Consider the following 20,264-nt stretch of genomic DNA (forward strand, 5'->3'; position numbering starts at 1 on the left):
AGAAATTATCTACTGAAATTGTAAATTACCTAACTTCAGTTTGCATAAATATCAGACAATTACATCACTATTATATTTCAATGCATAACTATGTGAATGCGAAGCCATCATCTATAAATATAGACTAAGTAACTATCTTGAAAAACCTTGCTTTTCTTATTATCTTTTCCTTCTTTACTCTAATTTTTGTTTTTCTTATTAAGCCAAAAGGTTAAGATTCTCATCCAAAGAGAAAAAACATTTTACAAATCAGAAAGTCAGCTCTGCTTAATAATTTCTAATAGTGGAGATGTCAGAGTACTTCATATAAGAAGATGAGAAGAGGAATGGAAACAGTGGAGTTTAACAAACAGATCAGGCATTTATTAGCAGCAAGCTCCATTATGGATTTCTGAGCTTTGTAAGCCAAGCTCCCCCAAGAGTAATTAAATTTTTATTTATAATGGGTTTGTGACTGTTAACTTCATGTTGCCTATGCTTGTTTCCCTCACATATGCTCATATACACCAATGCAAAATAGCATTCCACGTTTTCTATCAGACAGTACATAGTGATGATTTTTCATCTAAAATAACTAAATTGAACATTAACAAAATATGTACATAAAAAAAGACACGGTATGTAGTGGTTCAGACAGACTACATATACATGAGCACATTACTCTTTCACAGACTCAAATATTTTTCACAGCCTTATGTAGTAAAGGATACTACAAATCTAATACAAAAGGATATAAGAAAGCTACACAGCCAACTACATGTTTACTGCTAGCGATATCAAAGATTAGTGTAAATGTAACTGGAAAAAAGGTCTGATGTTCACCCAAGGCCAATGCATTCTTACCCATTTGAGGAGTTTCTTCATTTACAAACCTCTCCTTCTGATAGAATTTATGACTTTTGTCTTATCATTAATCCCTTTCCTCTTCTCATTTAGGTATAAACCCCTGTATACTTTACACCTTCTTTTAAATGCTTAATATAAGTAACCACAGGAGAATCTCTTCTCCCCTTGAAAAACTGCAAATAAAGATGTCAGCTATTGAGTATATTTGTGGCGTCTCCAGCAGCTGCTGTTAAATACCAGCTGGTCTAGCTGTTTAAAATTACCTCCGAGTTGGTATTATAAAGATGCCTGGGCAGCGTTGCTGTATTAATGGATTATTGAGTGAGCGATGAAAACCTTGGCCAGCTGATGTGTTTTATTACAGATAGGCTTTATGATGTGTAATCACTGTAATTTTTACAACTAGAGGAAATATGAAAAAAGGAGTAAAAAAAAAAAAAACCCAGAGAAACTGATTTAACTAGATTATTCCTATCATTTTGTTTCCTAGAAGAAGTCAAAGTGCATAATTACCGTGTATAAATATACAGGTATGAACTTATACACACAATTTATCCATCCATATGTATGTGTTTTCATCAATATAGGCAAGCAGAGAATGCACACAGACAAATTCAGTATGCATACAATTTGTGAGAATAGACATTTGTTGTTGTCTGCCAAACCACCCAATTGGCTACAATGGGATCACATGACCTAAAATAGTTTTGAACTATTCACCAGCTGGGCAATAGCTGAAAATCCAAATCTGGCCAACTGGACTGTAGTTTGCAATCCAAAGGATGGGATCATTTCACTCCCTTTATCATTTCCCTTTCGTTGTTTTCTTATAATAAGCCAAGGTTTTTATAGAACTCTAGCAAATTGTCTCCCAGATCCTCTAACTTCCAACTTATGTTCAAAAAAAGGTATGGCAGTTTATTGGCTTAGCTATTTTTATGCCTGCTATAGTAGCCCAGGGTGCTACCCTATCAGTTTCCAAGGTCCTTCAAATGTATTGTTCTATTTATGGCACTCTCAAGACTCCTGTATGTTCCCAATTGTTTTTAAGAATGAACACCAACTCTCGGGAGGCTGTGGCCAATTAAAATAGTTCCAAGTAGAAAACAAAACTCAGAAAATTCATTCAAGTATGTCACTGGGCGAATTAGTATCTTGTAGGAAAGGACAGCCATCTCAGCCTGGATTTCCTCTTTAGGTAATCTACAAGTTTTACTCTAAAGTAATATTGAAGAACACAATCATCATCATCAAGAAATATCAAGTATATTGTTTTGGTTTTGCTGTATGACATTTAACATCAATTTTCATCACAGCCATTTTCATAAAACATATAGAATGTGTGACAAGAAAGTAATAAATTTTTTTAAATATACCAAAATTTATACATGAAATGAATCATTCAGATCCCATGGTAGCGGTTTTTTTTGGTTTTTATTTCCCATAGAGGCTGAGTACTGTGTTTTGAGGGTTTTACTCATGCAAGTAACTAACAATTCTAATTAGAGCCAAATGTGGTGAATGAACAATGTGAGCAATAAGGTTATGCAATACTTTCTGAGGTCAAAATGTTCTTTGTTTGATTTTATAGCTATAAAACAGGTTTCTAATGTGGCTCCTATTCTAGTAATGAAGCCAATTCCAGATAGAAAATTCCTGAAGTATTTTGAGGAATAATGGTAAATTAAAATAAATGTGTAACTTGTTACAATGACCATGCTTTAGAAAAACCATAATCATTTTTAATATTAAAAGCACCAATATGCTGGTTTTAAAAAAAGTGATCATTGTTGGTTAAAATTTTTGGTTTGGTTTTTTAATGGGAATAAAGCTAGTCATTGTGTTATTTTCAAAGGTGTGTAACTTTAAAATTGCAAGGGACTTTTAAGTGCCATCTAGTCCAATCTCCCATTCATAATAAAAACACCCATTCATAAAATTTCTGATGGCTGGGGACTATTGAGCTTTTGCTGAAATATCAGGGTGAAAGCATGCTCACCTAATCCTAAACCATCTATTTTGCAAACTCCTTTTGATAGAGAATCTTTCAGGCTTGCTGCTTCAAAACATGCCCCCCAAGTTCTTTCTACTGGGTCTTATCTGGCCTTCTAAGAAGAATGTTCCCTGCTCTAATTTATACTTTCTAAATACCCAAGTGATACTAAAACAAAGCATAATGCTTGATATTAGTAGCTGCTTACTAAATATCTGCTTACTCAATAGTGACCTGAACAGTTCTATTTTTAAAGAACCATTAAACTGGAAAAAATTATAATAAAATTAATGAATTCGGATAAAAAGCATAAACTGAAGAAATTTTTAAAAGATACAGCAGCTTAAATTTCTATTATTGTGAAAACTTAGAAATCTAAGAACATCTAGGTGAAGAGCCAAACTTCTGACCAACTAGAACAGAGTGAGCAGCAATCAGAGGCAAAGAGGCCAATCATATGTGGGTCAGAAAATGGCTGGGATCAGTCAGGTAGCTATGGAAACACACCCTTTGGTTCTGAAATGCAGATCCTGGGTATGGTGAGCTAGTCTCCCATTCTCTTGGGACTTTCTTCTAGAATGCAGACCTTGGGAGGCAAAATGACCTATGACTATAGATTTGGTACAGGAGAATCAGTCAAACCTTCTTTCTTCAGAGATCTTTAAATAGTTTTTAAAAGTGGGGGTTGTGGGGAGATAATCACTGTTTCGTGATAAAAAAATAGTGACACTATATACATTCCTAATAAATGATTTAAATGCATGGCTACCAAACTTAAAAAAACTCTTCCCATGTTTTATTTTGCCTCCCTTCCTGCATTATGTCTTACCACCAGCAGAAAGCACTGGTCAGAGGTGCGGATGCAGTTAAGGGCCAAGTGAAGAGAAGGATACAAGAAGGAAGGGTGAAAAAGAATAAAAGACTGCACAGGCAGAAAGCCAAGGTGGTGGAGGGGAGTCAGGACAAAGCCTGTCTGACCAATCTGGGCAGCAATGCAAAGAAAGGAGGTCCTTCCTTTCTGCCATCAGCAATACAATCCACTGAAAAGGATAATTAGATAACTGATCACCTTCACTATTGTTTTAAAACTGCATTTTCCACAAAAGAGTGGGAGTGAAAAGTCAAAAGAGTGGGAGTGAAAAGTCAAAAATGAAAAAAATAATGATAGGATTTGGCACTGTTGTCATAAATACCAACCGGCAGAGGCCTTCCTGCCTAGAGGTGATCGAGGTAGAGAAAAGGGAGTTACTTATAGATGGCTGAAGCCAGAGCAAAAGGCATTTGTTATATGGGGACTGACTTCGCTACAAAAAAAAATCTCTTCTCAATTTTCAGTTTGAGAAAGTGACATTATTCATCATATTATTACTTAGACGTACTTAATAAATATGTAAGAAATATTTCCTATGCAACAGGCACTGTTTTAAGTGCTTTGCAAATAAGAACTCCACATGGAAACCCTATAAAGTCAGTACTCTTGATCTGACTTTAGCTTTTCTGTTGCTTTCCATTGAATAGGAGACAAGATCAGATTCTTGGTTGCAATGAATGAAGAGTTCAGCAACTGAAAGAACAGGTATAGAAAAGATACTTTCTAAATATTACATTTCTCTGCATATTTCTTGTTTTACAGAAAATAAAATCCTATTAATTATAAACTGATAGTTCAAATAAACTAAACTTGTAATATATACCAAGCAACAACAGGATAAAATTCTATCCATTAAAATATATATGTAGTTCTGTACCTCCCCCCACAACTCACTCCAGTTGGGGAAATTTATCATCTTCATGCTTGGAAACTGGTGAGCTAGAGAAACTAGATCTCTGGTTCTCTCCAGTGTCACTGCCTTGGCTAAATTCTGATAGTGTCCACAATGTTCACTGTTTTTTTTGTTTGTTTGTTTTTGTTTTTGAGAAGGAGTTTCACCTGTTGCCCAGGCTGGAGTGCAATGGCATGATCTCGGCTCACCACAACCTCTGCCTCCTGGGTTCAAGTGATTCTCCTGCCTCAGCCTCCTGAGTAGCTGGTATTACAGGCATGTGCCACCAGGCCTGGGTAATTTTTTGTATTTTTAGTGGAGACAGGGTTCCTCCACGTTGGTCAGGCTGGTCTTGAACTCCCGACCTCAGGTGATCCTCCCACCTCGGCCTCCCAAAGTGCTGGGATTACAGGCGTGAGCCATTGTGCCTGGCCCACTGTCCTTAATAGCACTATTTTTAATTGTTTAGGTCCCTCCCATTGACATAATTAGGTCAGAGGTTCTCTTTAATAAAACCTGAATCTACTGAGCATAGGTGCAATCTCTCAGCTTACAACTCATTCTTTTTTATCTCAGTCCCACTCATTTTGTTATTGTTTCTGATGCCTCTTAGAGCTTAGATCTATTAAAATGACTACAAATTCTAAATTAAAATGTTTTAAAAGGTATATTTTCCCTAACAAATTCCATGTAGTACAATCTTTAATTTTAATTAAAAAATTCGAATATTTTTAAACTTGAGATATTTTAAACCCTACATACCATTTACAATTTAAGGCATAATAAGAACCTTTGGAGATGGTACACTGGTATAAAAAATCTATAAAAAATCATTGAAAAATATCTAACAATAATTCGTGTAAAATGACAATAAAAGCATTAGAGAAAGCAAATTTTAATAAAAGAAATTTTTAGAAATAAAATACATATACATGCCTAACTTACTATATTATTATAACAAATAATATTTCTTTTTCTGCATTTAAATTCTGTTACAAATCTATTTAAAACTATAAAAATAAGAAATTTGAGGGGATAAAGAAACACATAAAGAACCAAAAGTAGTCAAAAGCAAAAATAAGAAGCAAAAAGCAACACGTTCCACCAGCATTTCATCTGTATCTCCAATTAGTGTAGAAAGCTTTTCTTAGGGTTTGTTGGTTGAAGAATTTTTATCTTTTATCCTTTATAATAGAGTGTAATAAATGACAATTTTTCTTAATTGATTCAGCAGCCTTTGTCAAAGCATCTTATGACATTATGAAAGGTTCTCTTCACTAAGCAAGCTCCATCATTTTTCTTATATTTAGGTCAGAAAAGAAGTAATAGTGAGAAGACAGGATTCCATCTTGGTATTATGGGTCAGATAAAATTATACCGGTAAAACTCTGTCCTTAAAGTAACTTTACAAAAGCCAGAAAAATATCTTAGAATTGTCATACAAGATGCATACTGGTGATCTCAAATATCTTAAAAGCTAGTCAGGAGACACTTATCTAGAAAACTTGCTTTTACAGGCACATTTGAAGCCCTCTTTGTTCCCATAAAAGGTTTTACACATATTAAGCAGTCTCTCAAGGTCAAAAAATAAGGGTAGAAACTTAAGTCTGGTCACAACCTATCAAAGACACACAATGTAATCACTAGTATAAGTGATACAGGTTAGCTTAATTACCAAGTATACTTAATAATGGAATATGATATCATACATAAATTACCATATGGCAATAGAAAAGAGCTTATTAGAGCAATTAGCTCTAGATATTCAATTTGCCTCTAGGTTACTTGGTTATTCAAAGAGTTGGAGAATGGAAAAACAGAGACACATGCAATAAAAAATCCAAGGATAAGAAAGGAAGGAGAGAAATCTGAATATTAAAGATTAACTTAATTCTAGGATGTTTTACCCACATTTAACTATTATTTCTTAGTAAGTCCTGAAAAATTCTCCTTCAAGCTTTAGAACCTATAGTTTTGATTGGAGGGTAGAAATTACTTTCCTTCCAATCTAAATGTATTCTGCCAACAGACTGGAAGGCAGTGCCAGTTTTAAAGTATTATCACTGTTACTAAACCACATAGTTTAAAGAAGGCATTCCTTTGTTTTACTGTGATTTAAAAACAACTCTGACTAAATATATTTCTGGGAAAGTTTTATTTTTCCTGACCCTTGTTAGATGGTATTTTGTAATTATAAAGTTTTGGGGTAATATTAAATATTTGTTTTTCCTGTATACTTATGTTCAAAGAACCACAACCACTGTAAAGTCACAGTTTTATCAGGCTTTCCTTAGAGAATGTTCATATAACCTGAAGTTGATCAAGTCTGGTTAGTGACTTTAAGACCGGGATTGGCAAAGGGTTGTGTTGTTTAAGATATACAACCAAAAGAAAGGATATTTACTACCTTTTTATATATATATACCTAGAATGGCAAATATAGCTGAGGTGAACGTATGTTCTATCATGAACTATTTTGGCCTATCAGTTTTCAGCCCATCAGTATTTCTCAGGTATCTAGCATATTTTGTTTCAATCGCCTCAATTCTTATTTAGAAATATACATTTTTAAAACTACGAATTTAGTGACATATTTACAAAAATTTAGAAATATGCATAGTAATCTTTAATAAACTGTTCTAATAAATACAAATTTAAAAATAAAGTCTTAGTTGCAGAGTTAAAACTATGATTCAAATTTCTTCTATGTTATATATTTTGGAAGTATTTAAAAACTCATTGTAAATACTTCTCATTAGAAGGTAAATACTTTGGAAATATTAAAACTACTCAAATATGTTGAATAAATATGACATCATTTTTTTGTTGTTGTTTTCATTAGTCCCATATATTTACTAGGTTCCAAAACACCAGTGAAAGAAGCCATCTAATTGAAAGAAATTTCAAACTGTGGCCAGGATTTTTGGAAGGAACAAAAAGAGACATCCTGGTCTATGTTTAAAATTACATTTCCAAATATATATGTAATAGTCCTTTAGCTACAGTATATCAAGACCATATTGGAAATCACTGGTTTCTCAAACCTCATATGTCCGTTATATTTAAAAGTTTCACAATCAAGTCTCTATGTAACTGTTTACGTGACTGGAATGCTATTTCCTGTGTGTGAAAAGTACCAGTAAACAAAAACACGAAAGCAAAAGCTGAGTTGCCTAATTTTTTTTTTTCAACTGTGCCATTTGCATTGGGTAAGAATACTGGATGTTTCATTATTAATCCCACATGTCTGGTCATTTTAAAGTAGATTTAGATTCAGAAATGTAAAAATTTATGATTATAGCTGGAGACAGAACAAGCAGACAGAAAAACAGCAAAAATATGGATGACCTAACCGACATAATCAACCAATTTGACCTGACATTTATAGAACATTCCATTCAACAATAGTAGAATAAACAATCATTTCACGTGCACAAGAAATATTCACCAAGCTCTACTATATTTAGGGCTAAAAACAGGCTTAAAAATCATACAAAATCATGTTTTTAGATCATAATGGAATTTAATAAATTTTTAAAAGATATCAGAATAATTCCCCAATATTTGGAAATTAAGCAATACAAATAACCCATGGTACAAAAAGGAAGCCTTAAAGAAAAATTTAAAATATCTTGAGCTGAAGAAAAATAAAAATATAGCAACCCAAATTTTAGGAATGCAACTAAATCAGTGCTTAGGAAGTAACTTATAGCAATAAAAACATACTTAAAAAGAAGAAAGGTCTGAAGTCAATAATCTGACCTCCTACCTTCAACAACTTGAAAGAGAAGAGGAAAATAAACCCAACGTAAGTAAAAGGATAAGAGCTGCAACTAATGACACTAAAAACAGAAAGAAAGAAAAAGAGAAAGGGAGATAAAATTAATCAAACCTAAAACTGGTTCTTTGAAAAGATCAATTTTATTGATAAACTTGTAGCCAGACAAAACTAACTGATCTTCAACAAAAGTGTAAAGGCAATTCAATGGAGAAAGGGTAATCTTTCCACAAATGGTTCTGAAATAATTGGATATTCATATTTAAAAAAGAAAAAAAGTTGACCAATACCTTTTACCTTACATAAAAATTAAGCCAAAGTAAATCATAGACCTAAATATAATATATAAAGCTATGAAACACAAAACATAATGTGTATGACTTGGATTGGGCAGAGTTCTTATATGTGACACAAAAAACAATCTCCATAAAAGAAAAAGTTGATAAATTAGGTTTCAACAAAATTAAGTGTTTGCTCTATGAAAGACATGAGAAATGAAATGACAAGTTTCAGATTGGGGGACAATTTGCAAATGCAAATCTCAAATGTGACAATGGACTTGTATCCAGAATAAAGAACTGTCAAAACTTAATACTAAGAACATAACCCCAATTTATTCAAAAAGGGCAAAAGATGTAAGACACGTAGACTGACTTTTTTTTTTTTTTTGAGTCTCACTCTGTCGTCCAGGCTGGAGTACAGTGGCAACATCTTGGCACACTTCAACCTCCACCTCCTGGGTTTAAGAGGTTCTCGTGCCTCAGCCTCCCAAGTAGTTGAGATTACAGGCATGTGCCACCCCACATGACTAAGTTTTGTATGTTTAGTAGAGATGGGGTTTCAGCATGTTGGCCAGACTTGTCTTGAACTCTTGGCCTCAAGTGATCTGCCCGCCTCAGCCTGCCAAAGTGCTGGAATTACAGGCATGAGCCACTGCGCAAGGCTCTGACATTATTTTAATTAAACTATTTATTTTGAGATAATTGTACCTTCACATACAGTTGTAAGAAATAATACAAAGAGCTCCTCAGTACCCAGTAGTTTTCCCCAATGGTAACATCCTGCAAAACTATAGTCCAATGTCACTACCATGATATGTTCCATTACCATAAAGATCCTTTCCATGCCCTTTTATAGCCATATTCATTTCCTTTCTCCCTTTTCTTGTTAGTCTTGCTAGTGTCTGTCAATTTAATTGACCTTTTCAAAGAAACAACTCATTTCATTTATTTTCTGCTATTGTTTTCAATTATATTAGTTTTAACTCATATTTATTATTTCCTGCCTTCTACTTTTATTTTACTTTTCTTTTCCCATGTTCTTGGCATAACATTTCCTCTATTTTTATTTACCTTATTATTGGAAATGTATTATTTCTCATTTCATGTCATAAAAAACACTGTGATAAACATATCTATACATGGACTTTTATTCTACTGATGCACTTAATATGTTTATATGCTTAAAAGGGAAATTATGAGTCAAAGAATCCAATTGGTCAGATTTCTGACTTACCCTCCCAATTGCCTCCTAAATGATCATATCAACATTGAGCAAAATTTTCTCTAATCTTTATCAATCTAAATGAAAATTATATTATGCTACTTAATTTGTATATTTCTTTCCTTTTTTTTTATTTTTTTATTTTTTAGAGACAGGGTCTACTCCCAGGTCTCTGGGACTACAGGTGTGCACCACCATACCTGGCTAATTTTTTCTTTCTTTTCTTTCCTTTTTCTTTCTTTTTTTATTTTTATTTTTTGGGTAGAGACAAGGGTCTCACTACCTTGCCCCCAGCCTGATCTCAAACTCCTGGCCTCAAGATATCTTCCCGCCACGACCTCTCAAAGCGCTGCGATTATAAGCATGAGCCACCTAATTTCTGTTTCTTTAAATGTTTGAATAGCTGAAAGTTTTCACTATATGTACTGGCCATTGTTAATTTTTCCTTATGATTTGTTGTTTCATTTTACTGTTCTACTTAATGGATTAGTGATTTCTTACCAAATTTAGGACTCTATATATAAAAAATAAAAATTAGTATTTTATTCTTCATATTATTTCTTTATGTATGTTAAATTTTTTAAACCAATTTAAAAATCATAAGGAAAAATTTACATTGAATTTTATTGGACTAATTTTTTTTTTAATTTAACAGAGTTTAATCGAGCAAAGAACAACACAAGAATCAGGCAGCACCACCACCCCCTCCCCGGACTGAAATTTTGAAGTAGTCAAATTTCCAGCTTACCATCTAGAATGTCTTCACTGATATTCTTACAAAATCTATCGTCATTGGAAGATAGGCTATTCATGTATGTTTTCTACTAATTATTTAGAGTTGTAATTGTTTCATTCTTATTACTTGATGTTCCTTAAAATAGCAACAAAATTTTCACCATATCATATTTTGAATAATCAGATCCTTGTATTACTGGTTTGTGATCTTTCCTTCTTTGTTTTTCTTTCCTTCCCATTCATCCATCTTCTCATGTACTCAAAAATTATTTGCTGAGTGTTTACCACATGCCAGGTTCAGTTTAGGGAGGCATTTGAGATATATTAATGAATAAGACAAACTCCTTGCTGTCACAGATTTTACATGCCAAAATTCAAGGCTATTGTATGTCTATGAAGAACTGAATGTTTTATGAATATACAAGGCTATTCTCTGTTTCTTTCAATGCTTTTCTTTGAAGTATATTATCTTGATATTACAGTTGCTGTCCCTGTAATCCTTTTACCAAGCTACATCAATTTATTTTAGCTGCCTCTTCTAAGAAGCATATAGTTGGATATTGTCTATAAAGCCAGTCAATAATTTTTGCCTTTTACTAGGTAAGTTTAAAGCATTTATGTATAGTACCATAACTAATGTTTGATAGCTTTGTCATCATCTTTTATGCTTCCTTTGTAAATAATCTTGTTACTTTCTTTTGTTATTCTTCTTATTGCTGCTTCTTATTATGAGTCTTATTAATAGCCAGGAATTTTGCACTGAGCACATAAAAATTAGTAACAATGAACACTGATTGAGTGCTTACAACGTGCCAGGTATTGTACTCTATATGATTTTTTTCATTTAATCGTCACAATCCTATTGCATAAACATCTTTTATGAGCATTTTTTAAAACATTTACTTAGTGATTAGAAACATCAATAATATATTTATTTCATGTGTACTGATGAATTATGTAAACTTCCATACTTCCTTCCCTCTTTAAATTATTCACTAGAATTAAGTAGACTTAAGATACAAATAATAATTTAAATTATTTTCACTGCTATTGACATGATTATTTTTGACAATTGCTTTCAGTTATTTAGACTTAATCATATCTTACTGGTTACATTGCTTTCCAGTAGTCCTCTTACACTTGTTTTCCTCTTGCTTGAATTATTGATTTTTGTTCGCCTCTCAGTGGGAAAAGCATATTTTTATCTAGAAAGGCATGTGGATGGTACCCTTCCTAAGCTAGTGCATGCATAACTCAGCACTTTTCCTTCTTGGCCTTTGACTATGCTAAAATACATGGTCACTTTGTCAGTAAAGGTTGTTTCTCCCACTTCATCAATTAACCCTTTTTTTGTAGGTCAAGTTTAAGATTAAAGTAGCAGATCCCCATCCCCAAGCTTCCTTAATTTTTTATCCAGTAGTCTGACTTAAATAAGGCCAGAATTGGACTTCGACAAGGAAATTTAAGCCTTCAGGCTATGGCTTATTGTTTTAGCTATACATTTGCTGGGGGCACATCCTGTGTGAAAGATCTGGAGCTCATTTATTCCTGATTTGGGGCATGGACCTTAGGCTCTCCAGTGGCCTTGATTTTCTATTCCTTCCTTTTAAGGCTGGTTTCTAATCAGTACTAACAAGACTCCTGATTCTGGGCCTTGTACCTAGCCTGGGTCTTTGATATCTGGTGAAGCTGAATTTGGCTCATGGTCCAATGTGACACATAAAACCTTCAGATGCCTCAGCTTTCTACCACACTTATAGTCCTAGTCAAATTAAACTGTGAATATTAGCTCAAGAGTTCAAAGCCTGGCTCAGCTTCTTGGTAACTATTTAATCTAAATAAGGCTTTATAATCTTTCATTTCCTCATCAACAAAATGGGGATAATAACAGTACCTATTTCTATGTGTTATTAGGTTAAATAAGATAAAGCCTTTTGGCCAGGTGTGGTGGCTCACACCTGTAATCTCAGCACTTTGGGAGGCCAAGGCAGGCAGATCACCTGAGCTTATGAGTTTGAGATCAACCTGGGCAACATAGTGAAACCTTGTCTTTACCAAAAATACAAAAAATTAGCTGGGCATGGTGACAGGTGCCTGTGGTCCCAGCTACTTGGAAGGCTGAGGTGGGAGGATCCCTTGAGCCTGGGAGGTGGAGGCTGCAGTGAGCTGAGATCACACCGCTGCGCTCCAGCCTGCGTGACAGAGCGAGACCCCCTCTCAAACAAACAAAAAACAAAAAAACAAAAAACAAACAAACAAAAAAGGATAAAGCCTTTAGCACAATGCCTAGCCCTCAGGAAATGATAAATATAATAAATTATGAGTCATTATTTCAAATATTTAATTATTCTTCCCCATAATTCTTAATCAGTGATAATTCTTCATGTAGAAGGGGAAAAACTCCTACTTTCTGAAAAATAATAATTCTGGGAAAACATTCAGTAGTGTATGAAAGCAAGCTATCATTGGATCGTCACTTTCTAATCCTTCATATTTCATGTATTATGTTTAATGTATAATATAAAGCTCATTGAAAAGAAAGGAATATCTCAATTGTTAACTGTGTTTAGGAAGTTCTTAAACTGTTGAGAGATATAATCTTTTAGGTGGATAATTACACTGACTTCTGATGACTGAGAGTTACTTTTTTACCAATATGTTTATACTTCAAATATAGGTTAAAAAAAAAACTTGGCATTCAACATAATTATACTATGATATGTTAGAACCAATATACTATGACATATTTTAAAATTATATCAAAAATTTGGCAGATTAGTAATCAATAACCAAGAATCTCCCCAATTAAATTACAATAAACTGCACGGTAAAACAACTGCTAATCCAGATAATAGAAAATAGACATGGAAGATATATAATAAGCATTTGGGGGATATGGAATTTATCCCATGAGTGTTGTAAAGAGCTCATAATTTAACAGTGCCGAAGCCCAAGAGTGTTATGAGGGTCTTTCCTCAAAAGTGACATTAATTGCATATCCCACAGATGCCTATTATGTACTCTATTGATATCAAAGTATAAAATACAGTAAAAAGTTTACAGATTCAATACATTTAAAGGTGATAATAAAACAGTTATTCTGGCCTACTAAAACTGTTAAACTTCAAATTTTAGTCTCTTTATAATAAAAGAATGTTGTAGTAGCATTGAATCTCTATATAAATCTGCTCTAAGTTAGAGTTTTTTGAAATCACAACATGATGTGTGATCAGTGATAGAATTGTAACACAAATATTTTAGATGCTTTTGCACAAAAATAATCCCCAAGTGATGAAATCTCAGGACATTCTTATGCTTATACTAAAAAATACCACAAAAATGACTCTTAAAAAATTACCTTGGAAAGCTGGAAATGATGCAGTCAATATTTTACTTTGCAAATTGGTCAGTATGTATTGACAGGTTTATAGAACCTAATTTTTTTAAGTGCAATACCAATCAATAATTGGCAAACAAAAGACAACTCAATATGTTAATTAGGCTGGGCGCAGTGGCTCACACGTGTAACCCCAGCACTTTGGGAAGCCCGGGCGGGCAGATCACTCAAGGTCAGGAGTTTGAGACCTGCCTATCCAATGTGGTGAAACCCCATCTCTACCGAAAATACAAAAATTAGCCAGGTGTGGTGGTGGGCGTCTATAATCCTAGCTACTCAGGAGGCTGAGGCAGGATAATTGCTTGAACCCGGGAGGCAGAAGCTGCAGTGAGCCAAGACTGCACCACTGCACACCAGCCTAGGCAACAGAGCAAGACACCCTCTCAAAAAAAAAGAAAAAAGATGTTAATTATTTATTCAAATTATAGTAAGAGAAACTTCATTCTATGTGCAACAGAAGGAACTTTCATAAAATTAATGAAAAACATAATATAAATTACCTTTAGGATATATTATTTTATAAAATCACTTATGTTGAACATTTAATTGCGGATTTAATTTTATTTAACCTAAAATACAGGTAGTAAATTGATTTAAAACTTGCTAACAAAAAAATTTTAATCATCCAGAAGATAATACAGTTAAATATATAAGTAACAGCATTAAATAAGCAAGCTGTTATATAATATTGAAGATTTCATGTGGACTTATTCACATGTCAAGATAAATGTCATCAATTTATATAAAACTAGGATCATGTAATTTAGAATGAGATTATCAAATTTTAGTGCAAGTAATATTTTTGTACTATTTGTTAATTCTAATTTTGTTAAGTACATCTATTAGCAAAATGCAGCAAGTGTGCATACTTAGGGCACATCTCCCACCTCAGGAGATATTAACATATATTCTCTTGGAAAAACTGGTTTTAAAAATAATTGCAAAATTTAGTGACAAATATAACCATAATACAAACTAGATTTAAGTAATTTGATGTTCCATGCAACTGTTAAAAATTTTGACTAAAAGTAGAAATTGGACTCTACATGGGGCTTAATTTAATCTTGCTAACACTTTTCCCCCATGTAAATATATATTTATGATTTACTCCTCTTTCCATACAAGCTGTTGGTAATGATAACATTTTGCCACTGGCTCATTCATTATTGACATTTTTATTATAATTTCTAATATTTTACTTTTATTTTTTATTTTCTTTTTTAATTTTTCATTTTTACTATAATTTATAATTTTCTTGAAACATTTTACTTTACAAAAAAATTTGTTTTGTTTGAAAATTAAAATTCTATAAAATAACTGGCATGCAAAAGCACACTTTAGATGACACCATTATGAATTATTATGTAATCTGAGAAAGCAGTTTCATTAACTAAAAAGAGATTATTTTACATCTGCCCCTTGGTGATATTTACTCAAACCACTGACTATATTTTCAAGTATTAATTCTGAATGTAAAACTAAATTAACAACTTTCTTCCAAAAGTAATAAACAGTAGCACAGCAATTACTTAGATTAAGATATCTGTGTGATACAGAATAAGATATTTTAATTCATTTCCATGAGATACAAAACTATAATATTAAATTCTAGAACATAAAATTATTCTGCCAAACTATATGATCATTTCTAAAAGTTTACTCCCAACTTCTATAGCATCACTTTAGAAAGCAGTGGTCTAAAACACGGCTATTATAAGTTTGCAGGTAAGAGAAGTACATAGGCTTTAGTGAAAAGAAAAAAAAGTCAAAGACAGAGTTGGAAGGGCTAACTAATGATTCACACAGGACATCATATTCACATAGCCATGACATTCTAATTAAGTAATGGTAATGACAAATAATGGTAATAAAGGCATGTCAAAACATACATTAAATGTATACTACATACTGAGTACTACTTTTTTTTGTATATTATGATTTAATTCTCACAGGCACCCTATGAAGTAGGTACCATTATTTTTAATTTCCATTTCACAGATGAAAAAACAAAGGCTGTTTCATTTCAGAGCCTATGCTTCTATCTACCGTATTATTATTATTGTTATTATTAGAGATGGGGGTCTTGCTATGTTGCCCAGGATGGACTCGAACTCCTGGGTCAAGCGATCCTCCTGCCTCAGACTCCCGAGTAGGGTGGGATTACAGGCATGTGCCACCATGCCTGGCTTACACTGTTTTTTGACCCAAAGTTTCTAATAGTCATTAATAGAAAATACATAGATGGGTAGTACAGATGGTAGTACAGCTTAGGGATATAAGAAAATTCAAGCACTCTGGCCTTTCATGTGCTCCATAAATAGTAATAACAAAACCAAATTAATATGTGAAATAGGTAAATAAAATCCTTGCATTATAAAATGTAATAGAGGCCAGTTGAGATGAGTAATCTATTCTTCAAAGATTAAAAAATACATATTTTAAAAAATAATACAGATGAGATTCTATTAAAATATAATGAGCTAAATGAGGTAGCTATGATTATTGCAAGACCTGGTATTTTCAGTATTGCTGATAATGTTGGAGAGATTAAGAATAATTATGTCATGGATCATGGAATTTTAATGGGAAGGTACTGGTCAAAATGTCAAAGAAATTCTATAAATTATTATGATAAAGATGAAACTAACCCCTGAAACTAACTGAAGGAAACTAACATCTGAAAAGGAAACAGAAACACTCTGGTTATAAAGTATTGCACCCAAGCCCATGCCATCACCACTGCAACATCAAGCACCGGTTTGGGCAAGAAGGCAAAAAATTATAAAGCATTTCAAAGAAATGATAAACATGTTCAACGTCAACTTCTTTCCCCAATATTTAAAACCAATTTCTGGATCTTAGCAAGCAATTTTTGAGGTTGTAAAATGTGCTTTTGTATTTGGATATACCAATTATTTGCACAGTGGAGAGGAATATAAAAATTTAACTCCTGACCTTGTTACTAGCTCTTTCAAATAAATTTTTATGTCTATAATCATAAATGTATTAGTTAGACTTTCAAATGTACATAGCAATTCATTAATAACCTGCATTGCTGCCCAATACCACATGTCACACACAATTTTCTCATTTCCAGTGGAAATAATGAAGCTGCTCTCAATGATGAGGTTAAGCTAAAGTAAGAAAAAGGAAAACATGCAGCGTTAAAACAGAAAAGCAGACTTCTTCAGTCACAGTTCAGGGCTTCCAGAGAAGTAAAACAGCTGAGAGTTATTATTCATGGAAGACTCTGTATAAAATGAGAATATAAACAAAACACTATTCTCTTTTCTGGGTTAAATAAACAGACCCTGCTCTGGGTGACTTGTTTGAGATTCTCTGCAATTCAAATAATGAATTCACATTTATTGAGCATCTACTAAGTACACCTCAATAAAAAAATTGCCTCAATTTTGCATGTTCTACCTAATGGAGAGTCAAGCTTTACATAAAGTATCTACCAAGAAACTGCCTAGCACTACATATAAATGTTCTACTATTTCAATATAAAGAACCCTTTTGTCTGTAGCACTGCATAGATAATTCACATTTACTAAAACAAATATTTTTAAATTTGCATACACACCTTATAAGCCACTGAAAAAATACACACACACACACACACACACACACACACACACACACATGCACACCCACCCCTAAGGAGTGAGCATCTCCCTGTTCTGCTATGACATGTTACAGAAGTTATGTGGCTGAAGAAAATTAATACATTATGGTCATTATGGTCCCTGAGAGGCATCTATCTTACTTACAGGAATCTACCTCTGAGGGTAGAACAAAAGATGATCATATGATATAATGGAAAGAACACGAATATTTTATTGTATTGTTAGGATTTGGGGCTGGCTCCATGCATGTACGACTAATACAACTTCTTGGAATGCTTGGTTCAATGATCTGCTGTTACCAGCTTGAAATTCTTACTAATTTTTTCAAAGGGGCCTTGTATCTTTCTTTTGCACTGGGCTCTGCAAATTATGTAGCCAATCCTAAATAATTATGGCTCTGAGTTACGATTTCACTGTGCAATATGTGTAAACTAAACCTGAGCCTTAACTTCTTCATCTCTAATAAAGGAATAATACCCAATTTACAGGGTTGGTATTACAAAGAGTATTAGATGAGATACCATACACAGGTGAAAGTGATAAGCACTGAGCATGCACATAGACACACAAAAGAGATGTGAAATAAAATGGAGAAGGAACAGTTGTTATTTTTAAGGATCCGAGCACACAGAAATTTACATGTCATTAGAAACTACTATATAATTAGATGTAGTTGAAATTGAAACTTTAGGCTGGGTGCAATGGCTCATATCTGTAATCCCAGCACTTTGGGAAGCAGAGGCAAGCTCAGGAATTCAAGGGGAGCCTGGCCAACATGGTGAAACCCTGTCTACCAAAACTACAAAAACTTAGCTGGGCTTGGTGGCACGCGTCTGTGGTACCAGCTACTTGGGAAGCTGAGATGGGAGGATCGCTTGAGCCCAGGGGGCAGAGTTTGCAGTAAGCCAAGATCATGCCACTGCACTCTAGCATGGGTGAAAGACGGAGACTCTGTCTCAAACAAACAAACAAACAAACAAACAAACTTTAATACTTACAACCCATATATCTGTGGTGCAATTTCTAGTCTGTTCAAGTGCATGTAAAGCTCAATATCATGCTTCTTCAGTAGATGATCCTGGATCTGGTTGACTTTAGTAACAATAGCAATTGTTGGCCCTAAATCTTGTGGTCTAGCAAAGGGAATGGGAGTCATCAGTGTTTCTTTCCCCTAAAAACAGAAAAATTGAACATGTATTATTTAAATATGAAATTAATAAATATATGGATGTCATTCTTTATCAATGACAGTTTAAACAAGAAGTCTTATTATCTGCCTACTACTCATTCTTAAAAAAAGGTGAGAGAACCATGAAATAATTAAAATAGGAAGATGAAAAAGGGATTCACTAGAAACACTTTTTAGGAATATATTATTCATTCATATATAAGGGTAATTAAGATGAATGTTCAAAAGTCACATCTATTATGTTCCTTGATAAAAATGAATGTCTTTCTTTGTGTTGTCTAAGCCACTTTTATAAAGCTGACTCAGTAATATCAATACAATTAGGTAAAATCAAGAACTGATAACCCTCGCAGTTTAGTCACTGAGTTTCTCACCTAGCGTGACTCAGTTATAAAATACAAAATGACCACTATTAAGAAATGATCAGTGTTTAAATGTGTTCAAATACTCTGCTCAAAATGTTGATGTTCATATAAGTCTATGACTTCATCACATAACTTGCCAAGAACAAAAGGTTATTATTCCAAAAATATAAAGTAGTTTGCCAAATACGCTTACAGTAGCTTTTACCTTCTACAACCCTTTTACAATATAACATATTGGTATATGAAGAAATACTTTATCACCTAGTGTAGGGGTCAGCAAACTTTCCCTGTAAACAGCCAGAGAGTAAATATTTTAGGCTTTACGAGTCATACAGTCTGTGCTGCAACTCTGCCACTGTAATGATCATGCAGCCACAGACAATAAGTAAACAAATAGGAATGACTGTGTTCCAAAACATTTTATTTAAGGGCATGGAAACTTAAATTTCATATTCTTTTCACATGTTACAAAATACTATTCTTCTTTTGACAGTTTTCTAACCATTTAAAAATGTTAAAAACCACTCTTAACTCATAAGATGTATAAAAACAGATGGTAGGCCAAATTTGACCTACAGGCAGTAGGATGCCAACCTCTGAGCTGGCCAAAGGCATGAAAAACATCGATTACCTATTTCATTTTTTAAGAGATGGAATGAAGTGACTGAGTAATAATGGTTTCTAACCAGAAAGCAATTAATTATATCAATATAAAGGAAATAGGCCATACTGGAAACAATATACCAAATTCTTTAACAGTATCCATTGCCAGAAGAATTTGTGATTTTTCCAATATTGTGTAATATAATGAGACAACCATAATGATCACTAAGATAGCATGAAGGTTAGTTTGAAAATATAGTTAACTCAGCAATTCCACTTCTAGGTATATAACAAGAGAAATGAACACATGTTCATACAAAGCTTGTATATAAATGTTCAAAGTTATTCACAATAGCCAAAAGTGAAAATAACCCAAATGTCCATCGACTGATGTATGGATAAACAAAATGTGGTATATCTATATAATGCAATATTTTTCAGGCATAAAAAGAAATACTGGTAC

The 20,264-nt window shown here is 33.3% G+C and overlaps 1 protein-coding gene across 25 annotated transcripts in view; it reads right to left on the bottom strand.

Moving 5' to 3' along the window:
* Positions 1 to 20,264, bottom strand: part of TBC1D5 (TBC1 domain family member 5) — a 595,437-nt gene that overhangs the window by 196,820 nt on the left and 378,353 nt on the right. For all 25 annotated transcript variants that reach the window (XM_063602211.1, XM_063602210.1, XM_055109554.2 and 22 more), the window contains one exon: positions 18,643 to 18,815. In XM_063602211.1, the coding sequence (XP_063458281.1) occupies positions 18,643 to 18,815 (173 nt within the window). The remainder of the gene's footprint in view (positions 1 to 18,642; positions 18,816 to 20,264) is intronic.

This window comes from Pan paniscus, chromosome 2, assembly GCF_029289425.2.
Source record: "Pan paniscus chromosome 2, NHGRI_mPanPan1-v2.0_pri, whole genome shotgun sequence".
Classification (NCBI taxonomy): domain Eukaryota; kingdom Metazoa; phylum Chordata; class Mammalia; order Primates; family Hominidae; genus Pan; species Pan paniscus.